Raw genomic sequence first — 21,981 nt, 5'->3', positions numbered from 1 at the left:
GACGATTTTTAATACGTCTTACCTCATTTTGTCATATGATCAAATTCATACACTAAGTAATAGCGAGACAACATAAGCAAATTGTATTAAAACATTGAAATATCTCATGGCGTATCTAGCCATACACATCAATATCTTTGTGTATTGATACATCTCATATAAGCTCTTCAACAGCTCTAAATAATTTATAACTTCGAAAGTTGGAATATGTAGCAACATAATGATCATAATTCGAATTTGATTGTGTAGTCCGATCATAGTACTAATTGAGGGAATTTCTACCACGTTAGTTATAACGGAATGAGTATATATGAGCTAACTTTAATAGATTTAGGCTCTCTCAAGTATTCATAGATCGAATTTCATTAGAATCATTCATGTACTTGAATCCTTTAAGAATTTGACAAACTATACACTTGTAATGACACTTCACATTTAGGAATTTGCTTTTAGCAACATGTCTTTTATGATCCTCATAATATACGATCACAAATGTCGTAAGTCTCTCGTTAATAACAACTATATGTAACACTGTACTTACAGAAAATTACAGAAAATTGTTACGTATAAGGAAATATATAGATAATTCCCATGTGTCTTGTAGACATTGTGCTATACTGATTTAATTTCACTGTGATTAATACCTTTTTGTATCATGTAGGGTTAAAGGTCTAAGCATATCATCACGTTTCATATATTCAGTTTCATTGGAATTGTTTTTTCCCAATTTGGCTAATAATATGTTTTGTCGACATGCATAATGAAATGTGGTACACATGCTTTTGTCTAGATCTTTTATCAACTCATTTGCTGAGATATTTCTTTAAACCAAAATGAGACGATGGATACACAACTCACATCAATTTACATTATTTTTTAGGAACAATCTTACGCCCCCTCATGACATGAAGAGTGTCTCATTAAAGTGACAACTCAAAAAATATGTGACATATATATAAGTAATTTTCTATGAGTACGGCTAGTGGTGATCAAGACTTGTTACTGACTGCAAGCAACACTGTAGGTAAAATATGACCTAGCTAGTCATGTCCGGTTTTTCAATAAACTTCTGGTTCACGATATTATATACCTCAATTAACTATAGATTTAACACAGTATAGATTTTATATCATTTTGATCTAAAACCATATTGGAGGCACATAATGCAAAGAGAGAATAATATGTGCTCTTCTCGAGCAATCAATCATATGTGAAATTGAAGCTTCAGGTTCAAATCGTAATGTAAGAACTGCATGTTCTCAAATCTCGTTTGTTGAAATTCGAATTCAATAAATTTGGTGCTCAAAGCTTCAAGCTCGAGTAACTCAAATGAACTTCAAGTTCACTTTTAATGAAATTATATATCATGCTCAAAGCTTCGGGTTTGAGTTTCTGTTGTTAGAACTTCGGGTTCTACTATATAGTAATGTGAACGTCTGGTTCAAGAATATGACATTCGAAATTCATATATTCGAAATATAGGGCTACTAGCCCGAATGAATAACAATAAACATTTAAATGATTACTAAATGAAAGTGTTGGAAAAAAGTGTGGCTTGGATTAGAGCATTTTGGAATCCACATCAGAAACGTGAAGAGTTATCTTTAGGTTATAAGGAATGGTACCACACACACTAATGTCGAGGCCTTTTGTGTAAAACCACATACCTGTTTCGTATCCGGGTGGCTAAACTAGGGACATTATTAGCATTTATGGACCCGTGTGTGTGGCACCTTCGGGGCCCGTTGGCCGCTTTAGCGTAACAGAAAGTACATAACAAAATAAAGAAAACTATAAATAGCAAAAAGTAAATAAATTGACAATAGGCATAAATGAATAAAATACACAAAACTTCTTAACAATAATAATTGCGAGTCACCTAGCTAGACTAGGTGCTCTGTCTTTCAAAAAAAAAGATTTGATAATAATAAATTATCTGTTATTTCAGAAACACTTTCTCTCATAATTTACCAAACACGATATTTTTTTCTTATTTTTGTATTCTCACGACACTTTTAAAAAATCAAGTCACTCTGAATTGGATTAAAAATTCTTGTGATATCAACACTCCCTCGATTTATGTCTACGGTGATGTATAGATTGAGATTGCTACCGGAGGAGAGGGGAATTTCATGTGTCTAGAGATGTTGGATTCATCCGTCATCACATATAGAACATAGAATTCAATTCCCCTCTCTAATGTAACTACGAAGAGAGAAAAAGTATAGATGAAACCAGAAAATAAAGAAATAGATGGTTTTTGACCTCTCCTACGAAAAGAGGCTAGGAGTAGAGAAGAAAAGCCAAAAATACATTAGTTATTTTCAGAATGGAAAGATAAACATAAGAAAAATAATAAAAGAAATTATAGAATGATGAAACTAATACAAATGCTTCACTGTTCTTAACTCTCCCTATTTCTACGTTTGCCATCAATAGAATCATCAAGACGTTTGAAATGACCTGTGATAAACGGACTAGGCTTCCTTTTGGCTCCAGCTCTTTTGTCACTGGTGTTTTCTACTATATAAGTTTTCTCGATCTCAGAAGATTTAATTCCTGTTGCAATAATATGAACAGCTTCGTCCTTTAAACATGGTCCCAGAATCTTATCTGCATCTTCACGAAGGAGATTGTATTTTAAATCCATATGAGATAAGCGCTCACAAGTATGAGAATCGGGATCATAAACTTGTTGATAAGTGTAAGCTTTAATTGCTTTCTGGAATTCTTTTAGAATAACCTCCTTGCATGTTTCATACTTCTCTGCCCCAATTCTAAGCTTGAGAGGGTTTTCATAATAGGGAATTAAATCGATGTAAGATGGCCGTTTCAGTACAGCGTCGCTAGCTCTCGATTTGCCTGTGCCTTCTAAATTCGGTAGGTAATCACAGCCAATGATAATGCACATCTCTAGAAGCATCTTTTGGATAAATGTTCTGTATTTCTTATGGTATTTTAAACGATTAAATGCATAATCTTGACACGTAAGAGTATCTGCGTCTAATTTAAAGATAACCTGAAAAATAAAATGAAATAAACCTTAAATGAATTTGGTGAAGAAAATATAACAATAGGAGATATAACACGTCATAGTAAAAAAAAAATGTTATAATTATGTATAAATTAACTCACACGCGGACAACCAAATGGAATAAGGTCCGTGTCCTCTGTGATAACCGCGTCTATTTTACCCTTGATTGCGAGATATGTTAATTGAGCATCGGCTTCATAAGGAGCCACGATAAACTCCACATCTTCTTTAATGAACCACTTCAAAAATGAACAATATGTGTTAAACTTAAGAAGTTTAAGAAAATTTAGGCTTGAATAACTAGTATTAAATTACCACACACACAAAAATCAGTAAATCCTCTTTTGACTTTTTACCTTGCGTACCCTTTCCCTGTCAGGAATGAACATAGATTTTGGCTTGTCATAGTTGACTTTCTCATCACCATCACTATCACAGCGGCCCTCCTGTATCTTTTTCTTCAACAACTGTCTGCATTAGGAGGATATATGACAACTTAGGAGCTGATGACTAATATGGGCTTTACGTATGGGCTTTACGCATTAACCATTAACCCATTGTCGGATGATCGATTCGATCCTTACATTGATGAGAACTAAAAAAGCATTCGATATCTATACTAAATGTTTTTATTAAGTAAGGATTATTACCTACTGAAGTTGAATTTAAACAAAGAAGAGGAGAGAACTCACATTTCGGTCTTTCTCGGAGTAGCGTTCCCATCAAACACTAGCATATATTTGATATTACGCTTCTTTAGAAGTTCAAACATTCTTTCACAATACGCCATGAAACGATCTGCTTGTCTAAAATTCAGAATTAAATAGGTCAATCTATGTATTAAAGACAATAATAAGTTTAATCAAGTATAGATCACTTACATCCTCTCTCGCTCCTCCCTGGGGAGCAATGTAACACGTGGTTCCTTCTTGATCAGCAATTCCTTCACGGCCACAAGCCATATCATGGCATCTATCCCCACTTTTTTCCCGCTCAACCCTAGTTGGTCGAGAGTGGTGTCTCTTACAACCGTGGATCCTAACTCCTCGATCAATCCCGTTATCCCCATCTTCAAAAACTGCAAATAAATTTGATTAATTTATAAATTTTCTATCTTGTGTGAGTATCTTGGTCATTGATAATGTAAGAACTGAGAATATATAGGCACACAAGTACAAGGCGCATTGCATTCCTAATTACATTAAGCATGATATATTTCCTAATTACTTACCTTGTCCTAATTACATTAAGCATAATTTATTCAATTGAATTACTTGCAACGCAGTTAAGGCAACATGCATGTTCTCGTAATTATCATGTCACAATAAGTTTCATATATTACATATTTATGCAGCCATGTATTATAGCCAACTAGAAGCTAGAAAATACCAGCTTATGTATTAGTGCATAACCTTGTTGTATTAAAAACAAAATTACGTCGAAATAGTATGTACCGACCTGAAGCCGGCCCGATCTGATTAATTTTCGTATCCTATCTTGCATGAATATCTTGGTAGTTGATAAAGTAAGAACTATGACTGTCTATATAGGCACTAATTACGTGCATATAATTGATATATAAACACTAGAATTAAGCTAACCCTTAAAGTCAATTTATAAGTAATTAATCCTTTTTATACTTTGTAGGAAAATAAGGAGAGTTGCGGTAAACGAGAGAAATCGTATGAAATTGGAGCAGAGTTCCGGAAAAAAACGAAGAAGAAAATGCCGGTGAATCATGGTCAACGTCACTAAAAGAGCATAAGCTACGTGCCTTCAATAGCATTTTCGGAATGCATCGAGAAAATTGAAGGAATCAAAGAAGAAGAAGAAGAAGAAGGAAAAGAAAATAAAAGAATGGTACTTGGCTAAACATAATGTGAGGGTTCTTTTGAATTAAGTATGACTAGGTCAAGATTAACCCAATAATTTGATTAATAGGAAATCTTGTATGTGATTCAAACAACAAAACGAGCTTGTAGTGTGAGCTTGGTGTAGGAGCTAAAGCCACATCGCAGTGATGAGAATTGGACTGGTTTTGAGGATTGGTTTTATGGAAAAGGCTGGGTTTTTAGAACAAGATTGGGGAAAGGATAATGAGGCTTCTTGCTTGAGGGCATGAAAACATACTTGAGTGTTTATGGGGGGATTTCTGGGTTGTTGCTTGATAGATCTCTCAACTCCAAATCCATCTCCTTATAGGACTCAAATTGTTGGGTTTTGTGGTGATTGCCAATGGCTAATTCGCTAGGTTAAAAAAGATTTCATTCATACACGTTGATTCTAGTCTTAGGAAATCGGGAAAGGGAGGCTTGTTTTGGAAGTTGAAAGTGTCGACTCACTGCAGGGACGGCTGCAGAGACAGAAAACTAGGAATGAGATGGACGAGGTATCTTGAAGCCCACGATCTCGTGATTCGAGGATGAAGGAGCTGTTTTAGAATCATTCACACATTCTTCTTTCTCTGCTCAGAAAAGAAAGAGACTTTTTAGTTGGAAAAAGCATGGAATCTAGGTTTTGACATTGCTGCGGGGAGAGAAAAATGAAGAACTAGTTCAGTAATAGGAAAAGAAAGAAGAGATTAGGTTTTTGTAAAAGAATAGGGTTTGGGTCTTCTAAAGGGGAGGTGTTGGGCCTCAAATATTGGAAGTATTTTGGGCTTAAGGGATAAGTAGTCCAATTCTTTTGTATTCACTGATTCGTCATCGATTTAGATCGTTGAGCTTGAATTTCGGGCCCAAGACCGAAATTATCAACAACGTTAAACAGGCGAACGAGCGTCATGTGCCTCTATAACCTTCCACACCGCATCACACCACACCCACTTTCTACAAGCCCCAAAGATGCGTGGATGTGGCTTGAGTCCACATCAATGGGCATATTTACTTGGCGTGTTAGAATCCTAAGACTAAGATTATAGGATTTTGCATGAATTGCATAACAAATTGTCGCGTGGCAAAGTGCATGATTTTTTGGGTATCAACACATAATTTATTTCGATTCCTGAAAAACATTAAGCAATGGCAAATCACTTGCAACAAAATTAAGCTAATAACCCATGCCGACTTACCCAAATATATTTTATTTTCCTCGATGGGGTACCAAATTCTTTGTTCATCGGCCATACAGGGTTAACAAATGATCAATCATTGAGGTTTGTTTGTTTGTTTGTTTTTTAACATCACCTACATTGTCATATTGATAACTGAAAATAAGAGTACAACATGAACATGATCCATCATTGCGGGGAAACGATAGATATTAAATCATGCAAACTACCTAAGAACCAAAGTTACCCTAAGTATTTTCTATATTGTAAACCATAAGCATTTCACCACTTACCATTGTAACTAGAGTAACCAGAGTGACCAAATTAACCAAAGCTACTTAAAAAGAACTAGAAAAACCTCCCTTATCTTATTCAAAGTGAACCATACTCATTGTACTCCTATGAGGTAACTTCATATGAACTCCTAGCAAATGTCGGCGCCAAGTCCTCAACCACCAAAGCCTTAGACACAACAACGTCAGCCAAAAGACTGACCCCAGATTTCGATGCCATGAGGAACCAAGCATTGGTAGCCCAAATACCAAAGCCTAGAATCGAACCAATTCTCTAAACCCTAGCAACTCTGGCCCAGGCCTAACTCTTTTCACTATGGTCACCCAAAGTGATGGGTGCCCCAATCATGTTGCCACCGCCGTTTGCAGCCTTACCTAAGTATGAATCAGACCAGCCAACCGTTGCCCTAGGTCGCCGCCACAACGCCCAAACCTAACCACCAAGCCGTTGATGTCCAAGTCAACGTCACGAATACCAACGATGCCGTCATCACCAAGGCGAGAGATCGAAAAGGCTCCAGCCTTTCCCAAATCACCGTCGCCATTTGGATCCGATCCACAACCATCACCAGGTCGAGCCTCTTGTCGCCACAGACTGTCACTGTCGCAGCCTGACACCTCAATTGTGACTGCAAAGAGTTTGGGAACCCAAACCCATGGTGAATATCCCCTCACCCAAGGTTCTAAAAGTCGTTAGGCGCTAGTCGGACGGAAGGCCGGGGACTAACCCCTAGAGGACTAGTCGGTTTTTAATTTTTGGATTTATTTTCATTTTTTAAACATATAATTAAATATGAAAAAATTATAAAAAGTAATATAATGTCCAAAAATGGCGAAAATAGTTAACAAACTGAAAATAATCATTACAATATTCAAAAACAATGAGATAATAATGTCTAAAAGTAGTAAAAGTACCTATGTTGCACAGACATAGACACAACGACACGACACGGCGCACAACAAAACTCAAACACTGAATATTCGACACGGTTTGGACACGGAAAATAAAATTATATATTTATTATTTTTAATAAATAAAAATATACAAAAATATAAAATAAGTTCATTACATTAGCAAAATAATGTTCTAAATTCAATTTATTGCATAACCAGAGGCTGGATATGGAGCGCACGTGCGCAAGTGCGCACGGAGCTCCGTTCGTTACCGTCTAGCGCCGACGACGGCGCGTCTCCACCCCAGCGGACTCCAGCAGCGTCCCTGATCACTTTCCCTCCCCGACGATCCCCGACGAGTTCGCCAAATTCCAGTTTCCGGCAAGATCTTTATTTGAAGTTTTGGGTGATCTCGTCGGAAAATTGAAATTCGGCGGACTCGCCGGGGAAGGAAAGTAATCGGGAATGCTGCTGGAGTCCCCTGGGGGGGAGGCGCGCCGTTGTTGGCGTCGGAAGGTGACGAACGGAGCTCCGTGCGCACTTACGCACGTGCGCTCCTCCACATCGTTTCCATACATAACCATAAGCTAGAAATAATATTAAAGAGAGTCAAATGCAAATGATAGAAGTGCATAATTAACAATATTAGAAGTAACAGACCTCTAACTTAAAACGTAACATTAAAGAAAATCAAATTTGCAGTAGGTTGTTAACTAAAACTGGCAGTAGCTTGTCCTTACCTAAAAGTAGGACAGTAGTCTTTATTTAGTATTTTGGTTTCCCTTTCTTCTTTCTTTTTTTTTTTTTTTTTTTTTCAATTAAAAAATTGATAAATGACGATGTGGCGTGTCGGAGATGATGTGGCGAGTTGGTCAACGTGTTCGAAACGTGTCAAAAAAGTCAATATTTTCCGCACTCCACGTGGCGTGTCGAACAGTTATTTTGCAGTGTCGGAATGTCCGACACTCCATTAGGGTGTAGTGTCCGTGCAACATAGAAAAGTACTCAAAATAACCATTACAATGAGTTCCAAAAAATAAAAGCAATTGCAAATTCGATTTTTGCAAGCATATGTACCTGCACCTAAACCTCAGATAGATGAGACGAGAGGAGAGGAGAGACGAGAGAGTTAGAGGCTCAGAGTTAAAGTGAGAAAGCGAAACACAACGACTTATTGAATTAGGTTTTCATTTAGTATAGACGACGATGTTGTTCAATTTTTTTTTTTTAGTTAGACCCGAGTTTGACTCGCCTAGCCTGACTGGTCCCCAACTAGTTGGCCGTCTTTTCCCCGAGCGACTATATGAAACGACTACCATGAAATTGCCTCGGAAGGCCGCCGCCTAGCGACAAGTCGGCCGCTTAGGCTGACTTTTCGAACCTTGCTCTCACCGCCACCAAAACCTAGAGAGAAGAAGGAAGAGATAGGAGAAATGACCATAACCACCCCGATGCAAGAATCTAGCCGGGACTTTAATCAAAGAAATCTCCGCCGCCACCATTAGATAAGGAGAAGAGGGTTAGGGTGAAAAAGAGGGAGAGCAAGCGACTCATCTCTTAACTAGCTCAAACTCTAGTATCTTACGACGACCTTTTTTTTAAATTTTCAGGTAGCTGAAAACAAAATCTGGTATCAATCATAAAGGTTGATTCGTCCAAAAAAAAAAGAATCATAAAGGTTGACATAAAGGTTGACAAACACATCATCTATCTTTATCATTGTTTATTACCAGTAACTTAGACAGAAGAACAATTCATCATCTATCTTTTATCGTAGTGTGATACCTAAGTTGAAATGGTAGAGTACTAAAATTGCACTTCAGTATTTGCTAGTTGGTGCCTAGTTGAGTACAATTCATCCATCTATCTTTATCATTGTTTATTACCAATAACTTAGACAGAAGACAATTCATCCATGCATCGCAACAATTCATTATCTATCTTTTATCGTAGTGGTACTAAAATTACACTTCAGTTTTTGCTAGTTGATGTCTAGTTGAGTACAAGTTTATTGTAGAGAATTCTAATATTATTTCGGGTATTTGTAATAATAGATTTAGGCTTTATGTTTTCCATTTGTATTCGACAGTTTTATTCAAATTTGTTTCTAATCATTTTACACTTGGTAATTAAGTATCTCAATAATTCAAATGTTTGTAGTGACAATAGCGAGACCCTAACAATATTGGTTTAAGCAACCGAAACCCAGGGATTCGTCTTTGGATTTGCGGGTATATTTGTTTTGGGCTTTCATGTAAGCCCAAAGTCATAGGTACCCCACTCACCAAACCTAGATCCCCAAACTCTCTCTCACCCTTCGAATTTCGGTTAAACCCTCTATCCCCCCACCCCAATCTGGAAATCGATGATGAGGAGCCTCATCTCAGGCGCCAAGCTCGTGGCGACCAGCAGAGCACGATGGGGAACGACGACGCGGTGCTACAGTCTGATCCCAATGGTGATAGAGCACTCGTCTCGAGGTGAGCGAGCATACGACATCTTCTCTCGCCTTCTCAAGGAGCGCATAATCTGCATCAACGGTCCCATCAACGACGACACCGCCCATGTCGTTGTCGCTCAGCTTCTCTTTCTCGAGTCCGAGAATCCTTCCAAGCCCATCCATATGTACCTCAATTCTCCCGGTGGCCATGTCACTGCAGGTTAACATTTCTTTTCTTTCATTTTCAAATTCATTTATCACTGTTTCTTTTACCGTATTAGTTATAATAAATTGTGAAACAATCTCTGATGCTTGTATATATTCGAAATGATTTAATGAAAGCATCTGAAATGGTACTAATCATACGCTTGTGACTTTAGCACATTGCTTGCTCTAATAACTAGTGGGTTTGAATTTGTCTTATGCTGCATTATAAGGTAAAATCTTAATCTGAATTTTTCATTTTTATTCGCACGGTCTAAACACTTTAGTTGAGGAACTAAGTAGGTTACCTTCTAGTTGTGGTGAGTTGTGGTGAGTTGTGATGATGGCAATCTGTATAACAATATGGTATACAAGGTACTGGTGTTCCTGATTGGAGCTTATCATATTTCTAGTGTCTAGCTTGGGTGTGCTATTTGGGGTTGAACCTGATCATAAGACGTCAGACCTGATAAGTTCATGATATGGTAGTGCTGGTAGGATATGTATTCATCGCAGTAAACCAGGCCATTAAGTATCTTCCTCATGGCCAAGTGCATCATAGAATTTTGTGATGTGGTTATATGTGATAACTAATGGTATATGTTACCAGTGTTGAAGCTTACTGAGTTTATATAAAAGGGAAATGTTATTCGTAAATTATAATATTATAAATTTCAAGTGTCAGTTTGAGTATATTGAAACTACTGCTTACAAACACTGTGGGATTTGATTATGAAATTTTTTTGGTCTGAGGATATAGGAGTAGAGTGATTGGCCGTTATATGCACGTTCCCAGTTGTGTGGTTCAGAGATTAAAAAGTATCTGGCATTCAATGAAAATGGTGTATGAGTTTCGGCAGAAGCTACTTCTTGTAAGGTAGCTGTAGGTCTATGTTCTTATGGAACTAGATTTTTTTTTTTTTTTTTTTTTTGGTAAGAAACTAAATAAAACTTGGTGCTGACTGGTAGAAAGAAACCAAATATGATGGTGGTGATATTTAACTAAAATGTCGATATCAATTCTAGTCTATCCAAGAGTAAGTTATCAACACTTTTGAGCATAAAGGGTTGATGGAACTTTGTTTCTTAGCTTCTTCAGTCTGGTCCTCGTTTCGAATATCGTCCATCATACTTCCCACAAATGACAGCCCTATAACACACACACAAACAAAAAAAATCTAGTTTAGTTAGGAGTTGTTGGTGCTAGATTGATAAGGGTTAGAGTTGGAAGTACCTGTAACGTACACCTACAAATTTAGTTCTCCTTTCTCTTCTTTCCGAAACTATTAAAAGATACCTTTGAGTGAGGTGAAACATTGCATGAATGCATGACACCTACAAATTTAGTTCTCCTTTCTCTTCTTTCCGAAACTATTAAAAGATACCTTTGAGTGAGGTGAAACATTGCATGAATGCATGACACAACCCTATTCGTGGTTGTGATGTCTAGTTTCTTTTGGTGTACACAGGTCTTGCAATTTATGATACTATGCAGTACATACGGTCTCCAATCAATACAATTTGTTTGGGCCAAGCTGCATCAATGGCTTCACTTCTCTTAGCTGCGGGTGCCAAGGGTGAGAGGCGGTCACTACCCAATGCGACGATTATGATTCATCAGCCTTCAGGTGGGTACAGTGGACAAGCAAAAGATATGACGATTCACACAAAGCAGATTGTCCGTGTGTGGGATTCACTCAATGCATTGTATTCAAAGCATACAGGACAGTCAAAAGAGATAATTGAGAAGAATATGGATAGGGATTACTTCATGACCCCAGAAGAGGCCAAGAAGTTTGGAATAATTGATGAAGTGATTGATGAAAGACCAATGGCTCTGGTCACTGATGCTGTTGGCAAAGAAGGCAAAGAAAGCAAAGAAAAGGATAAGAGTTCAAACTAGCTTCAGAGATTTAGGTCTCAGTGAGGACATAGCTCTTTTGAAGTTTGGTTTTTTAATCTGTCCTAATCTACATCTTTGAATTTAACATGATTTCTTTCGACCGAATCCTTCATTTCGGAACTTCAGTATGTTCTGCTCTTTTGTGACGCCAATTCTGCTAATTTTTAGCTTGCATGCTCCTTATAAAATAGAGAAGTGCAGTCTCTTGGTAATAATGACGTTAGATCTTGTGTGTATCTTTGTAATTTTTGCTTTCACATTTTTAGTTATTTCTTTACAAGACAAAAATTAAAAGGAATTATCTATGTGTAATATACACCGACACCAGGTAGAACCATGACTCCTACCTGGACTCTCCTTTAGGAAATTAGAACAAAAAAAGAAAACAAAATATAAAAAGAGAGATAGAAGGGCGAAAATGACCGATATGTCCCAGTGGTGTTCGTATTGCTGCCCAACTCCAACCCCAAAGCCCAAGCCCTCCCTTTTCTTTTTCTTTTCTTTTTTTCACAAAATCTACAACCTCTCTCTCTCTCGCTCTTCGCTCTTCGACCGCCTCAATCTCTCTCTCTGTCACACACTCGACGATTCTGAATGCACTCGTCTCCCCTCCGGTGACCTAGTTAGCTCCGGCGCCGGAACTTCCATCGGCCGTCAGCCGCCGCCGCCTGCCTGAGATTCCAATTCCGTCGGGGGGATTCCCCGTCCGTACTTTGCTTCCGCGATTCGATTTCAATTAGGGTTTTCGTCTTGCTTTCTAAGATTGCGGCGCCCAGGCCATGGCTCCGTCGCGTAGACGCGGAGCGAACAAGGCTAAGAACAAGGCGCAGCTGAGCCTCGGCGATCTTGTCCTCGCCAAGGTCAAGGGTCACCCCTTCTGGCCCGCCAAGGTAACCTCTCAATTTGATCCTCTTTCGCTTTCGCTTTCCTATTCGGATTCTGCTTTGCCTTTTGAGTTGCTTGTTCATATTTGTGCTCATACTTTGGCTACTAAGAACGTGATGATTGATTACCGAATTGTTGGAGCTCTTTTGTGCTGGCATTAGTTTAGTTATCATAGTGAAGCTTGTTCGTTTCGCTCATTTCGGATATCTTGTACTGAAATCATTGAATTGGATACCCATCCTGTTCCAGGCAAATCTATAGGCTGGTTGTGTTTTCCTTTTAATCAAGTACTTGGTCATTTGTTTCATAAAGTAATTTATAGTTTAGAGTATGGTCATGCAAGTATCCGAACTTTTCGTTGATTGACACGTTTTGGAGTGTTGGTTATTTGTTTAGAATTATATCTCTGTTGAATTTTTTAGTCTGTGCCGCTCTTGTGATTGGTATTTGAAGTAGTTATTCTGTGATTCGAATTTTCAGATCAGCAAGCCTGAAGATTGGCAGAAAGTCCCTGATCCTAAGAAGTATTTTGTGCAATTCTTTGGAACAGAAGAGATGTGAGTATATCGACTTTTAGTCACATGTGTACATTTAGTTTCAACTACCTGCTATACATGTGTTTCTTGACAAAACAGAAGACTTCAGTATCAAATAACTTAGAGCAGATATCTCAGAAACTATGCAGCTCAGGCTTTACCCATAAATTGTTGTAAGATATTATCTTCAAATGGTAGATTGGGGATAGTGTTAAAGAGGACCTGTATGTTTTGAATGTGGTATTTAGAGGCTAGTTTTTAATTAGAATTGAATATAAATTCTCATGAATTGTCTAGAATAGAAAAGCTCAAGTCACTCAGAATCATATAGGAATGTAGAAATGTTCGGATAGCAACTATTTGTTCATTTTGCTCTGATGAATTTCTGGTTTCTTATTTGGGAAAAAAAATGTAGGATAGTTCACTTGAAAGTGCCCTTAGGCTGGAGAGGTGTTGCTTTGCTTTTCTGCTTTTTTTTTTTGGGTTGGGCCTGGTGGTTCTGTGTTTTCTGAAGAAAGATGTCACAAAGTTGAACATGGGGTTTTGTGTGTTTGAATTATTTTAGGGTGTCTATTTGGCTCTGCGATTGCTGATCATCTGGAGTGGTATTATTTGGGTAGGGGCTACCATACAGCCTTTAATTTGCTGAGTCTCTGTATATAATGTTGTGGTTTATGGTTACAGTAATCTGTCCTCTTTAGAAAAAGTATGTTTCTGATACAAATATTAAGCAACATTAATTGTTTATAGCATAATTGCTGCTGATATTTTCTGCTTGAAGTAGGATTGCGTGTAGATTTTGTGTAATGGCGTAAAGCGCTTACTGTGTAATTTGTGGTTTTGTGTTTTGTTTTCCTATACTTTCGATTTTCTTTTTGAAAATCCGTTTTATATTTGTCCTTTGGTCAGATTGACTGCTACTGATGCTCTGTTTGCTCCTTTTTACCAACTCCACAGAGCTTTTGTTGCACCTGTAGATATTCAGGCATTCACTAGTGATTCAAAAAGTAAAATATCAGCTCGCTGTCAAGGCAAATCAAAGTATTTTTCCCAAGCGGTGAAGGAAATATGTGAAGCATTTGATGAGTTGCAGAAAAAGAACTCAAATGATTTGAGGGTTGATACTGATAGATCAGACCATGGATGTGATGCTCTGTCTGTTGATGGGGTTGAGGATAATGGGGTTAATGTCGAGATAAAAGATGATAAGGGTGTAGTTGGTTCTGATGGAGAAACAGTTAAGGAAGAATGCACAGGTGATTTCGGCTCTAAGTTGGAGCGTTGTTCACAGTTACGAGGTGAAAATGATACTGAAGACGTAGACCCATCTACCTCTTGTGGAGCAAAGGAGAGTTCATCTCCTGTCTTTTCTTCTGAGGAAAAGGATAAAATGTCTTCAGTTGTTCACCCCAAGGTACCAAAGACGTCCAATTCTTCTCATTTGAAGACAGAAGTTTCTGATCTTAAGCATGAAGATGATGATATTCACTCCAAGAAACATGGTGAGGGACAGAGGTCATTAGTAAATGGTCACAAGATGACCAAGAGTAGTGGTTCAAAGAAGAGAAGTGATGGTATGGTTGAAGTACACAAGGGCAGCTCTTTAACGTCATTGAAGGAAGATGGTTCTATTGGTTGCGTTGATCGCCCACAATCTCATGACCGATTGAGAGATGGAACAACAGGCAAAACTGTCTCTGGTAGCAATAAAAGAAAGTTATCCCAAGATTCGCTTAAACCTGAAACTGGAATTGGGGATGGGAAAAGGTCGAAAGACCTGCTTAAGGCCAAAAAGTATGTCAAGGTAGAAGAGGCAAAGAACTCTGTGGATGATCTTGAAGCCCAGACCAGAGATAGACTTTCAGGAAGACCAAAGAATGCTCATGTTGGGCGTGGAAAGCCTGATTTGGGATCAAATGATATTTCACATCTGTCCAAAAAGTCGAAGCATGTAGATGCAGGGGAAAATACTCGGCGGGGTTCATTCTCAAAAAGTCCTCCTAGTACTAATGTTGCTAACCAGAAGACGGTTAAAAAATTGGATTCGAAAGTGTCTACTTCACGTGTTAAATCGGAGAACAATCTGGTATCCAAATCCCAAAATGTCAATGCTTCTGGTGATGAAGCTGTTCTACCCCTAGCAAAGCGTCGTCGTCGAGCGATGGAGGCTATGTCTGATTCTGACACTTTGGTTTCTGATGATAAAATGGAAAAGGCTCCTGTTCAGAAGAATAATATAGCTCGGTCTAGTGATGTCAAAGTTTCAGCACCTCAGACACAGAGAAAGCGTAGAGCTGTATGCCTTTATGATGATGAGGAGGAGGAAGAAAAACCCAAAACCCCTGTTCATGGAGGCTCTTCCCGGAATGTTAAAGCACCTTCAAATATTTCAGATGGTATAAAGAGCACTAATAAAAATATTGAGGGTTCTGATATTGCTCTACACAGTACAAAGCATTCTACTCAAGTTCATGGTAGCAGTACAAAGGAATCATCTTCCCAGCTAAAGACTTGGTCTTTGTCCCCTGGCAAACCTGTAGTAGATGAGAAGAGGTCTCAGAAGCAAACTCAAACTGATGAAATGAGGCTTGAAAAGTCGGTGCACGCCTACCACAGTCCAGCAAAATTAGAATCCGACCAGCAGTTGTCCAAAGAGTTAAAACCAACCGTGCCTTCTCCTAAGATGTCTCCTATGTTGGTTTCTGCTACTAAACCTGCAGTAGAACAGCAAAAAGCAACTAAAGCCCCAGTTAAAGGCTCTAATTCTGCAATTCAGAAAAAGGCTCAGGCTGTATCAGTCAACAGTTCGAGAACAGTTTCTAGTAGTTTGGTTTCCTCTCAAAAACCTAAACCTACGGCACGACCCATCTCCCGGACCATTGACTCTACTATTTTACAGGAAAATACAACAGAGTACAATTTGTTACCCACAGAAAGGTATGCATGCATTTGATTTTCTGTTGTGTGCATAGTATAATTTTTTTCTCATTTTAATTTTAGGTTTTTTCTTCATGACAGAATGGAAGTTGGAAAAGAAGATAAAACTGCCTTATTGGTTGATTCTAACACACTGGAATCTTCTTCATCTTTGAAGCATCTAATTGCAGTTGCACAAGCAAAAAGGAAACAAACGCAGTCGCATAACTACAGCTTTGATTTTTCCAGTTCTGCTTTTTTGTCTAGCACAGATGGAACATGCCCCAGTCCTTTGGCAGCTCAGGGTCTTTATCCCATGAGTAGCAGTGCATTGCAGGCAGATGTTCCAGGATCTATACAAACCACAAACATAGTTTCTCCTTCTCATAGTCGCCCTTCTGCATTACAAAATCAAGTAGACATTGAGGACCTTTCAGAAAGAAGAGTTAGTTCTGGGCATCAGACAGCAGGAGGATCACTGAGTGGCGGTACCGAGGCAGCTGTTGCCCGTGATGCTTTTGAAGGGATGATAGAAACTTTGTCAAGGACCAAGGAAAGTATTAGTCGTGCAACTCGCTGTGCCCTTGATTGTGCCAAGTATGGTATTGCTAATGAGGTAGGTTCAATAGGACCATTCTCCACTCTAACTCTAGTTCTCCTACAATTATTTTAAATGAGAGTAGGAACCTTTAAATTGCACTTAGTACATTACATTATGTGTTCTCCAGTTAGACATTTGGTTATTAGTGTTTTCAGGTTTGCACTTCAATTCTCTTTTTGGCCTTTGCCAAATCGCTTACCAAGTTCCACTGAAGTTAGGTGATTGGTTAATACTACTGTTTGTGCAGGTTGTGGAACTGCTTATCCGAAAGCTGGAGAGTGAGCCAAGTTTTCATCGTAAGGTTGACCTGTTCTTTCTCGTGGACTCCATTACACAAATCTCACATACTCAAAAAGGTATATGCAATTGAAGAAACTCCTTTCAGTTATAAAATTTCAAACTTATCTGTTCCTCTTTCTCTCTTGGTTTTGAGTACAGATTATTCTATTTGTGTATGAGATACTTAATATTGGGAGTTATTTTTTATTTACATTCAGGTATTGCGGGAGCTTCATATGTTCCAACTGTTCAAGCAGCGTTGCCACGGCTTCTAGGTGCTGCTGCTCCACCTGGTTCTGGTGCTCGTGAGAATCGTCGTCAGTGTCATAAGGTAATTTAATTTTATTCATATAATTCCATGGGAGCAGTTTCATCTACAAGATAACAAAACTTTCCTTTTATCCAGGTTTTACGGCTCTGGCTTGAGAGGAAAATTTTTCCACAAGGTGTTCTTCGTCGGTACATGGATGATATTGGAGTCTCAAATGATGATACAACTGCTGGTTTCTCCCTTAGACGTCCATCTCGATCAGAGCGTGCCATTGATGATCCAATTAGAGAAATGGAAGGAATGTTTGTGGATGAGTATGGCAGGTATTTGACTTATTGAGCTATTTCATTTATTTTCAATAGGGTCTTTTGGTCTTAAAAGGACAAGAATATGATGCTTTACCAAATGGCATTAGCTGTTATGGATTCTAGGTCTAATACATTATTGATATGTTTGGACCATGTTAGGGACAGTAAAATTATTAGATGGATATCTAACAATATGGGGAGTAAATCAAAATAATTTTGCTGCAATCTTAGAAATTTAACTTTAAATGTAGTATTTTCTGCATGCAATTCAAGGTTTTCTTAACATAAAGTTATTTGTTTGAATTTTTCTTCTTTCGGTACTCAAGTACAATTATTTGCTTTCCAAATAATTATTCTTTAAGCATCGAGATTGTATAATGACATGTGAGAGAAGAGAAAATAAGTTCTAAGATACAAGTAGTGAAAGCTCAGTACGTGAACGAATTACTTGTTGAGACAATTTTTATCAATTACTGGGTCCGCTTGTATATAAATCGAGGTAAAAATTGATCAAGTGGTTCTGTGAGTATGTTTATGTGTCGCATCTTTTCTTGTGTGTTCTTTCTGATACATTTTTTCTTTGGCTTGTGTCAGCAATGCGACATTTCAGTTGCCTGGATTTCTATCTTCTCATGCATTTGAAGATGATGATGAGGAAGAAGAAGAAGAAGTTCCAAGCTGTTCATACAAGGAGGCTAGTCATCCATCACCGGTAGAAACTACCCATGCATCTGGGGAGTCAGAAGCATGTGCTGTTACTCCAAATGATAGGCGGCATTGCATCTTAGAGGATGTGGATGGTGAGCTGGAAATGGAAGATGTTTCTGGACATCCGAAGGATGAAAGACCGTCGTCTATAAATGGTTCTTTTGAAATGGATCCACCACAGCAAGGGCCACATAGGATCATGGAACCAGCTTCAAATGCTTGCACCGACTTGCCCCCACTTCCAGAGGGTTCCCCACCTTTGCCTCTTGATTCTCCTCCTCCACCCCCTCCTTTGCCTCCCTCACCACCACCACCACCACCCCCACTGTCTCCATCACCACCACCGCCACCGCCGCCTCCCCCCTCACAGCCTCCACTTCCTCTACCACTATCAGGTTCTCAACATTTGTTGATTCCCCAGTCATCTAGACCAACCCAGCCTTCATTAGTAGCCCAACAGATGCTGCCACCTCAAACATCAATGCATTCTTCACCACAGTTGGCGTATCAACCTTCTGTACCTCATGAATACTGCAGCACTAGTGTAAGACTTCTGGCTATTTTCTCATCTGTATCATTGGTATAATGCTTGTTTTTCTAACATATTTGTCCTCCATACAGGGCAACCAACTAGTCCAAATGCCTGGAAATGCTTCTCACGGGGGTGCTATTGATTCTTCCGTGAAAACTGAAATGTTTTCACAGCAGCAAGCTTGCTTTGCCCCAGCAGGAGTATGTGGTCCTCGAGAACCTTCTGGATATAGTTCAGCTAGGCAAGTAGAGCATGGACATGGTGACATTTTCATGAGTACACAAGTCTCTCAACCAAACCAACAATTTCAACAAGGTAACGCAGCTTTTGCTCCTAGACCTTTACCTCCAGGACCCCCACAAAATCCATCGAGTCACTTTTCCTATGCCAAGCCCCCAGTTCAGCAACATCCCCAGCATCCATACCGACCCCCATACCCTTTGCCACCTGGTCCTGATAATCAGAGACGATTTGTTGCCGATGAACAGCGGGGTGTCTGGATAAATGGTGGGAGGCCTCCACACCCAGGACCACCATTTGGCCATGAAGGTACGCAGATCTGATCTTGGTGACTAAGCTATTAATCAAGTAGTCTCCTGCGATGTCTGGTGTAAAAAAGTCAATTTCTATCAGTATTCTTACTAGAAAGATTTTGTTCTCATACATCCTTGAATATGTCAGCAAGTTTTATTATGTGTATGAACGATGCTTTCATTACTTTCTTAGTGCTTTTGGCTGTGATCTGTTCTAATCTGATGCATTTATCTAATCATTTCTTCTGATATTCTGCCGTGACAGGTTATTTTCGCCCACCAGTCGAGAGGCCACCAGCAAATAATATGAGTTTTCAGCGTCCCGCTCCTAATAATGTACCCTCTGGAGCTCCAATATCAGGTGATTTGAGAAACTTGAACTTTGAAAGTTTATTAGTTTATTTTGGAGGTGTGTTTCCATTCAGTCATAAATAACTTTCTACTGTATTTTACACAGGTCATAGTGCTTCTCAGATCTTGCCATGTAGGCCTGATATTTCAGCTGTTAATTGTTGGAGACCGGCATAAATTGTTGGAGACCGGCATAATGTTCACTTTGCCCTGATTAAATATTCTTGTAAGTTTCACATATATGATCTGTGGCTACCGTGGCTCATGTCCATCTGCCCTAAATATATAATGTCCACTTTGCCCAGATTAAAAATTATGTTTATGAGGAATTTTTGTTATATTTGAATGTATACTGCCTCTACCATGATTGATATGAACGTAAATCATCTCTTTCATCAAACATAATGGAATAAACAGTTTATATATTGCTTAACTTGGACTCATAATTATCTGTTTGGAAATTGTATTCAGCTGGAGGGTGGTGAATTAACTAGTGGCATCACTTCATAGCATGCTTCCAAGTTGGTGTTATTTGGTGTACAAAACCTTAAGTTCTTGGAAGGCAGTGTTGAGAACTTGCGGAGGCTCTTGACAGGACTCTGTATATTGTAATTTTTCCTGACAAATGTATCCCAAGAACATTTGCTTCCAAGTGTACGCCCATGTTTCTTTCTTGGTTAGTACACTTGTGTCTTAACTGATGTAATTACACCCAATATCAAATAGATAGAAATTAATTTATGCAATAATTTTTTAATACATAAGAGGAATCATTTTTGCAATGACTTGATTTTCATGATTTTGATTTGCTTTGCATAGTTCAGTACTTTCACCCTGCTTGTCTGTTGCATTATACTAAAGTAATGTTACCTTCTCTAGTAATATGCTTAATTCCAGTTGTCTTCCATTCTCCATTTTTGATATGTTCTGATTTGTGCAAGCTTCTAGTAAACATAGATCTATAGGACAATGCAAAATAGAGCCTCCCCCAATCATAACCTTCCTTGTGGAGTGTCTTTATTTATTCTTTGAAAAACTTATTGAGTTATCCCCTTCTGGTAGTTCATGATGATTGTCAAGTCCTATAGGATCCTCAGTTATGATGAGCACATGATCATGTTCCTGACAAAAAGAGTCTTCTCAAGTTCATGCATCTGAAAGACCTCCCACCGTGTTACATAGCAGCCTGAATCTAATTACTTCAGAATTTCGACCTCTATGTTTTTGTTGTATATCTTTAGCTTTTCATCAAGGTGACTGATTATCAAAGAATTGTGAAGTCTTTTAGTCACTTGAAGCTGGTGTTCTTTACTTCTAATGTTTCTATTTTGTGGTTCTGCAAATTACATTGGTTCATTCTGGATGTACAAATCAACAAATGGTACACTTCCTTTGTTTGACAGTTAGAAAAACTTATAACTTGGTAGAGAAGTGGAGGGAAGGAGGGGTGTATCACTTTCTTCTGCTTTTATATGGTAATTATGATGTTATTTTTTATATTTCTTTTACTCTTTTTTCTTCTTCAAAGTATTGGTGCCGGTTTGTATTATTATTGGCGGTTTACATTGAGTTTGTCACTATTAATGGGACTACACCGTATATTGCCTACGTTTTATGTACTTTTTGGCTAGTAGTCTTCTTGCTGCTGCATATGTTGAGAAGACTGTTGCATACTTCTACTGTGTTGTGCTGAATATCTATTGGCTAGGCATAGAAGAGGATCTGGTTGTTTACATTGTTTTACTTCTTAACCAGGTTATTAATTGTTAAATTGTCAAACTGGGTGAAAAGAATTGGAGATTTGCATGAGCTTCATTGCTTGATATACCCTTTTAATAGCAAGTAGGTGGGATTTTAAAGTTTTAATGTTAAATAGCCTCTTGTAGTTTGAGTTTCTAGTGTTCAGGCCTTTTTAGATGAGTGTAACTCCAGTGACGGATTGGGCGATTATAATTGTAGTTGGTGTCCTTTTTTGGAATTCATGATTGTTAACATAATCAACTTTGTTTGTCGCTTACAGCTTTTGATTTAAACTGTCAATCTATAGTGTTTCTTGATTATCTAGAGCTTCTCATTTCTTAATGTATATTGTATTACCTGTATTGCTAACGGGGTATTTAGTTTGGAATAACATCACGGCTACATACTGTCACAGGTTTCGGCAAAAGTTAAAAGACATAGCAGCCACTTTCATGGGGTCACTCACAAAGAAAAATATTCTAACTTCGTAGCAGATACACGGCT

General features: G+C 38.4%; 3 protein-coding genes across 3 annotated transcripts; 2 read left to right on the top strand and 1 right to left on the bottom strand.

The window, feature by feature from the left end:
* Window positions 1–2,404: 2,404 nt before the first annotated feature.
* LOC101291429 (exonuclease 1-like) lies at window positions 2,405–4,103 on the bottom strand. Its single transcript, XM_004298564.1, has 5 exons — window positions 3,916–4,103; window positions 3,727–3,840; window positions 3,391–3,505; window positions 3,136–3,273; window positions 2,405–3,019 (listed from the first exon to the last, which is right to left on the bottom strand). The coding sequence occupies exons 1-5, from the start codon at window positions 4,101–4,103 to the stop codon at window positions 2,405–2,407; spliced, it is 1,170 nt and encodes a 389-aa protein (XP_004298612.1).
* A 5,479-nt stretch (window positions 4,104–9,582) lies between these two features.
* On the top strand, window positions 9,583–12,113 carry LOC101291620 (ATP-dependent Clp protease proteolytic subunit 2, mitochondrial-like). The gene is made up of 2 exons (XM_004297693.1): window positions 9,583–9,930; window positions 11,384–12,113. Exons 1-2 carry the CDS (start codon window positions 9,636–9,638, stop codon window positions 11,815–11,817), a joined length of 729 nt encoding a protein of 242 aa, XP_004297741.1. The 5' UTR covers window positions 9,583–9,635; the 3' UTR covers window positions 11,818–12,113.
* Window positions 12,114–12,393: 280 nt separating this feature from the next.
* LOC101291330 (ENHANCER OF AG-4 protein 2-like) lies at window positions 12,394–20,434 on the top strand. The gene is made up of 12 exons (XM_004297692.1): window positions 12,394–12,707; window positions 13,183–13,259; window positions 14,196–16,175; window positions 16,257–16,770; window positions 17,003–17,111; window positions 17,253–17,365; window positions 17,441–17,628; window positions 18,208–18,865; window positions 18,943–19,402; window positions 19,652–19,747; window positions 19,844–19,963; window positions 20,209–20,434. Exons 1-11 carry the CDS (start codon window positions 12,597–12,599, stop codon window positions 19,912–19,914), a joined length of 4,377 nt encoding a protein of 1,458 aa, XP_004297740.1. The 5' UTR covers window positions 12,394–12,596; the 3' UTR covers window positions 19,915–19,963; window positions 20,209–20,434.
* Window positions 20,435–21,981: the final 1,547 nt, after the last annotated feature.

Source organism: Fragaria vesca, linkage group LG4 (genome assembly GCF_000184155.1).
Source record: "Fragaria vesca subsp. vesca linkage group LG4, FraVesHawaii_1.0, whole genome shotgun sequence".
NCBI lineage: Eukaryota > Viridiplantae > Streptophyta > Magnoliopsida > Rosales > Rosaceae > Fragaria > Fragaria vesca.
The sequence above is the reverse complement of the archived record's forward strand: the minus strand, read 5'-3'. Positions and strand labels throughout refer to the sequence as shown.

Bases quoted from the DNA above. Each gene is read 5' to 3' on its own strand.
- LOC101291620 (XM_004297693.1), top strand. From the start codon at position 9,636: ATGATGAGGAGCCTCATCTCAGGCGCCAAGCTCGTGGCGACCAGCAGA. The intron at 9,931-11,383 runs GTTAACATTTCT...TGGTGTACACAG, and splicing joins CGGTGGCCATGTCACTGCAG to GTCTTGCAATTTATGATACT.
- LOC101291330 (XM_004297692.1), top strand. From the start codon at position 12,597: ATGGCTCCGTCGCGTAGACGCGGAGCGAACAAGGCTAAGAACAAGGCG. The intron at 13,260-14,195 runs GTGAGTATATCG...CCAACTCCACAG, and splicing joins TTCTTTGGAACAGAAGAGAT to AGCTTTTGTTGCACCTGTAG. The intron at 17,112-17,252 runs GTATATGCAATT...ATTTACATTCAG, and splicing joins AATCTCACATACTCAAAAAG to GTATTGCGGGAGCTTCATAT.
- LOC101291429 (XM_004298564.1), bottom strand. From the start codon at position 4,103: ATGGGGATAACGGGATTGATCGAGGAGTTAGGATCCACGGTTGTAAGA. The intron at 3,841-3,915 runs GTAAGTGATCTA...TCTGAATTTTAG, and splicing joins AGGGAGGAGCGAGAGAGGAT to ACAAGCAGATCGTTTCATGG. The intron at 3,506-3,726 runs GTGAGTTCTCTC...CTCCTAATGCAG, and splicing joins ACTCCGAGAAAGACCGAAAT to ACAGTTGTTGAAGAAAAAGA.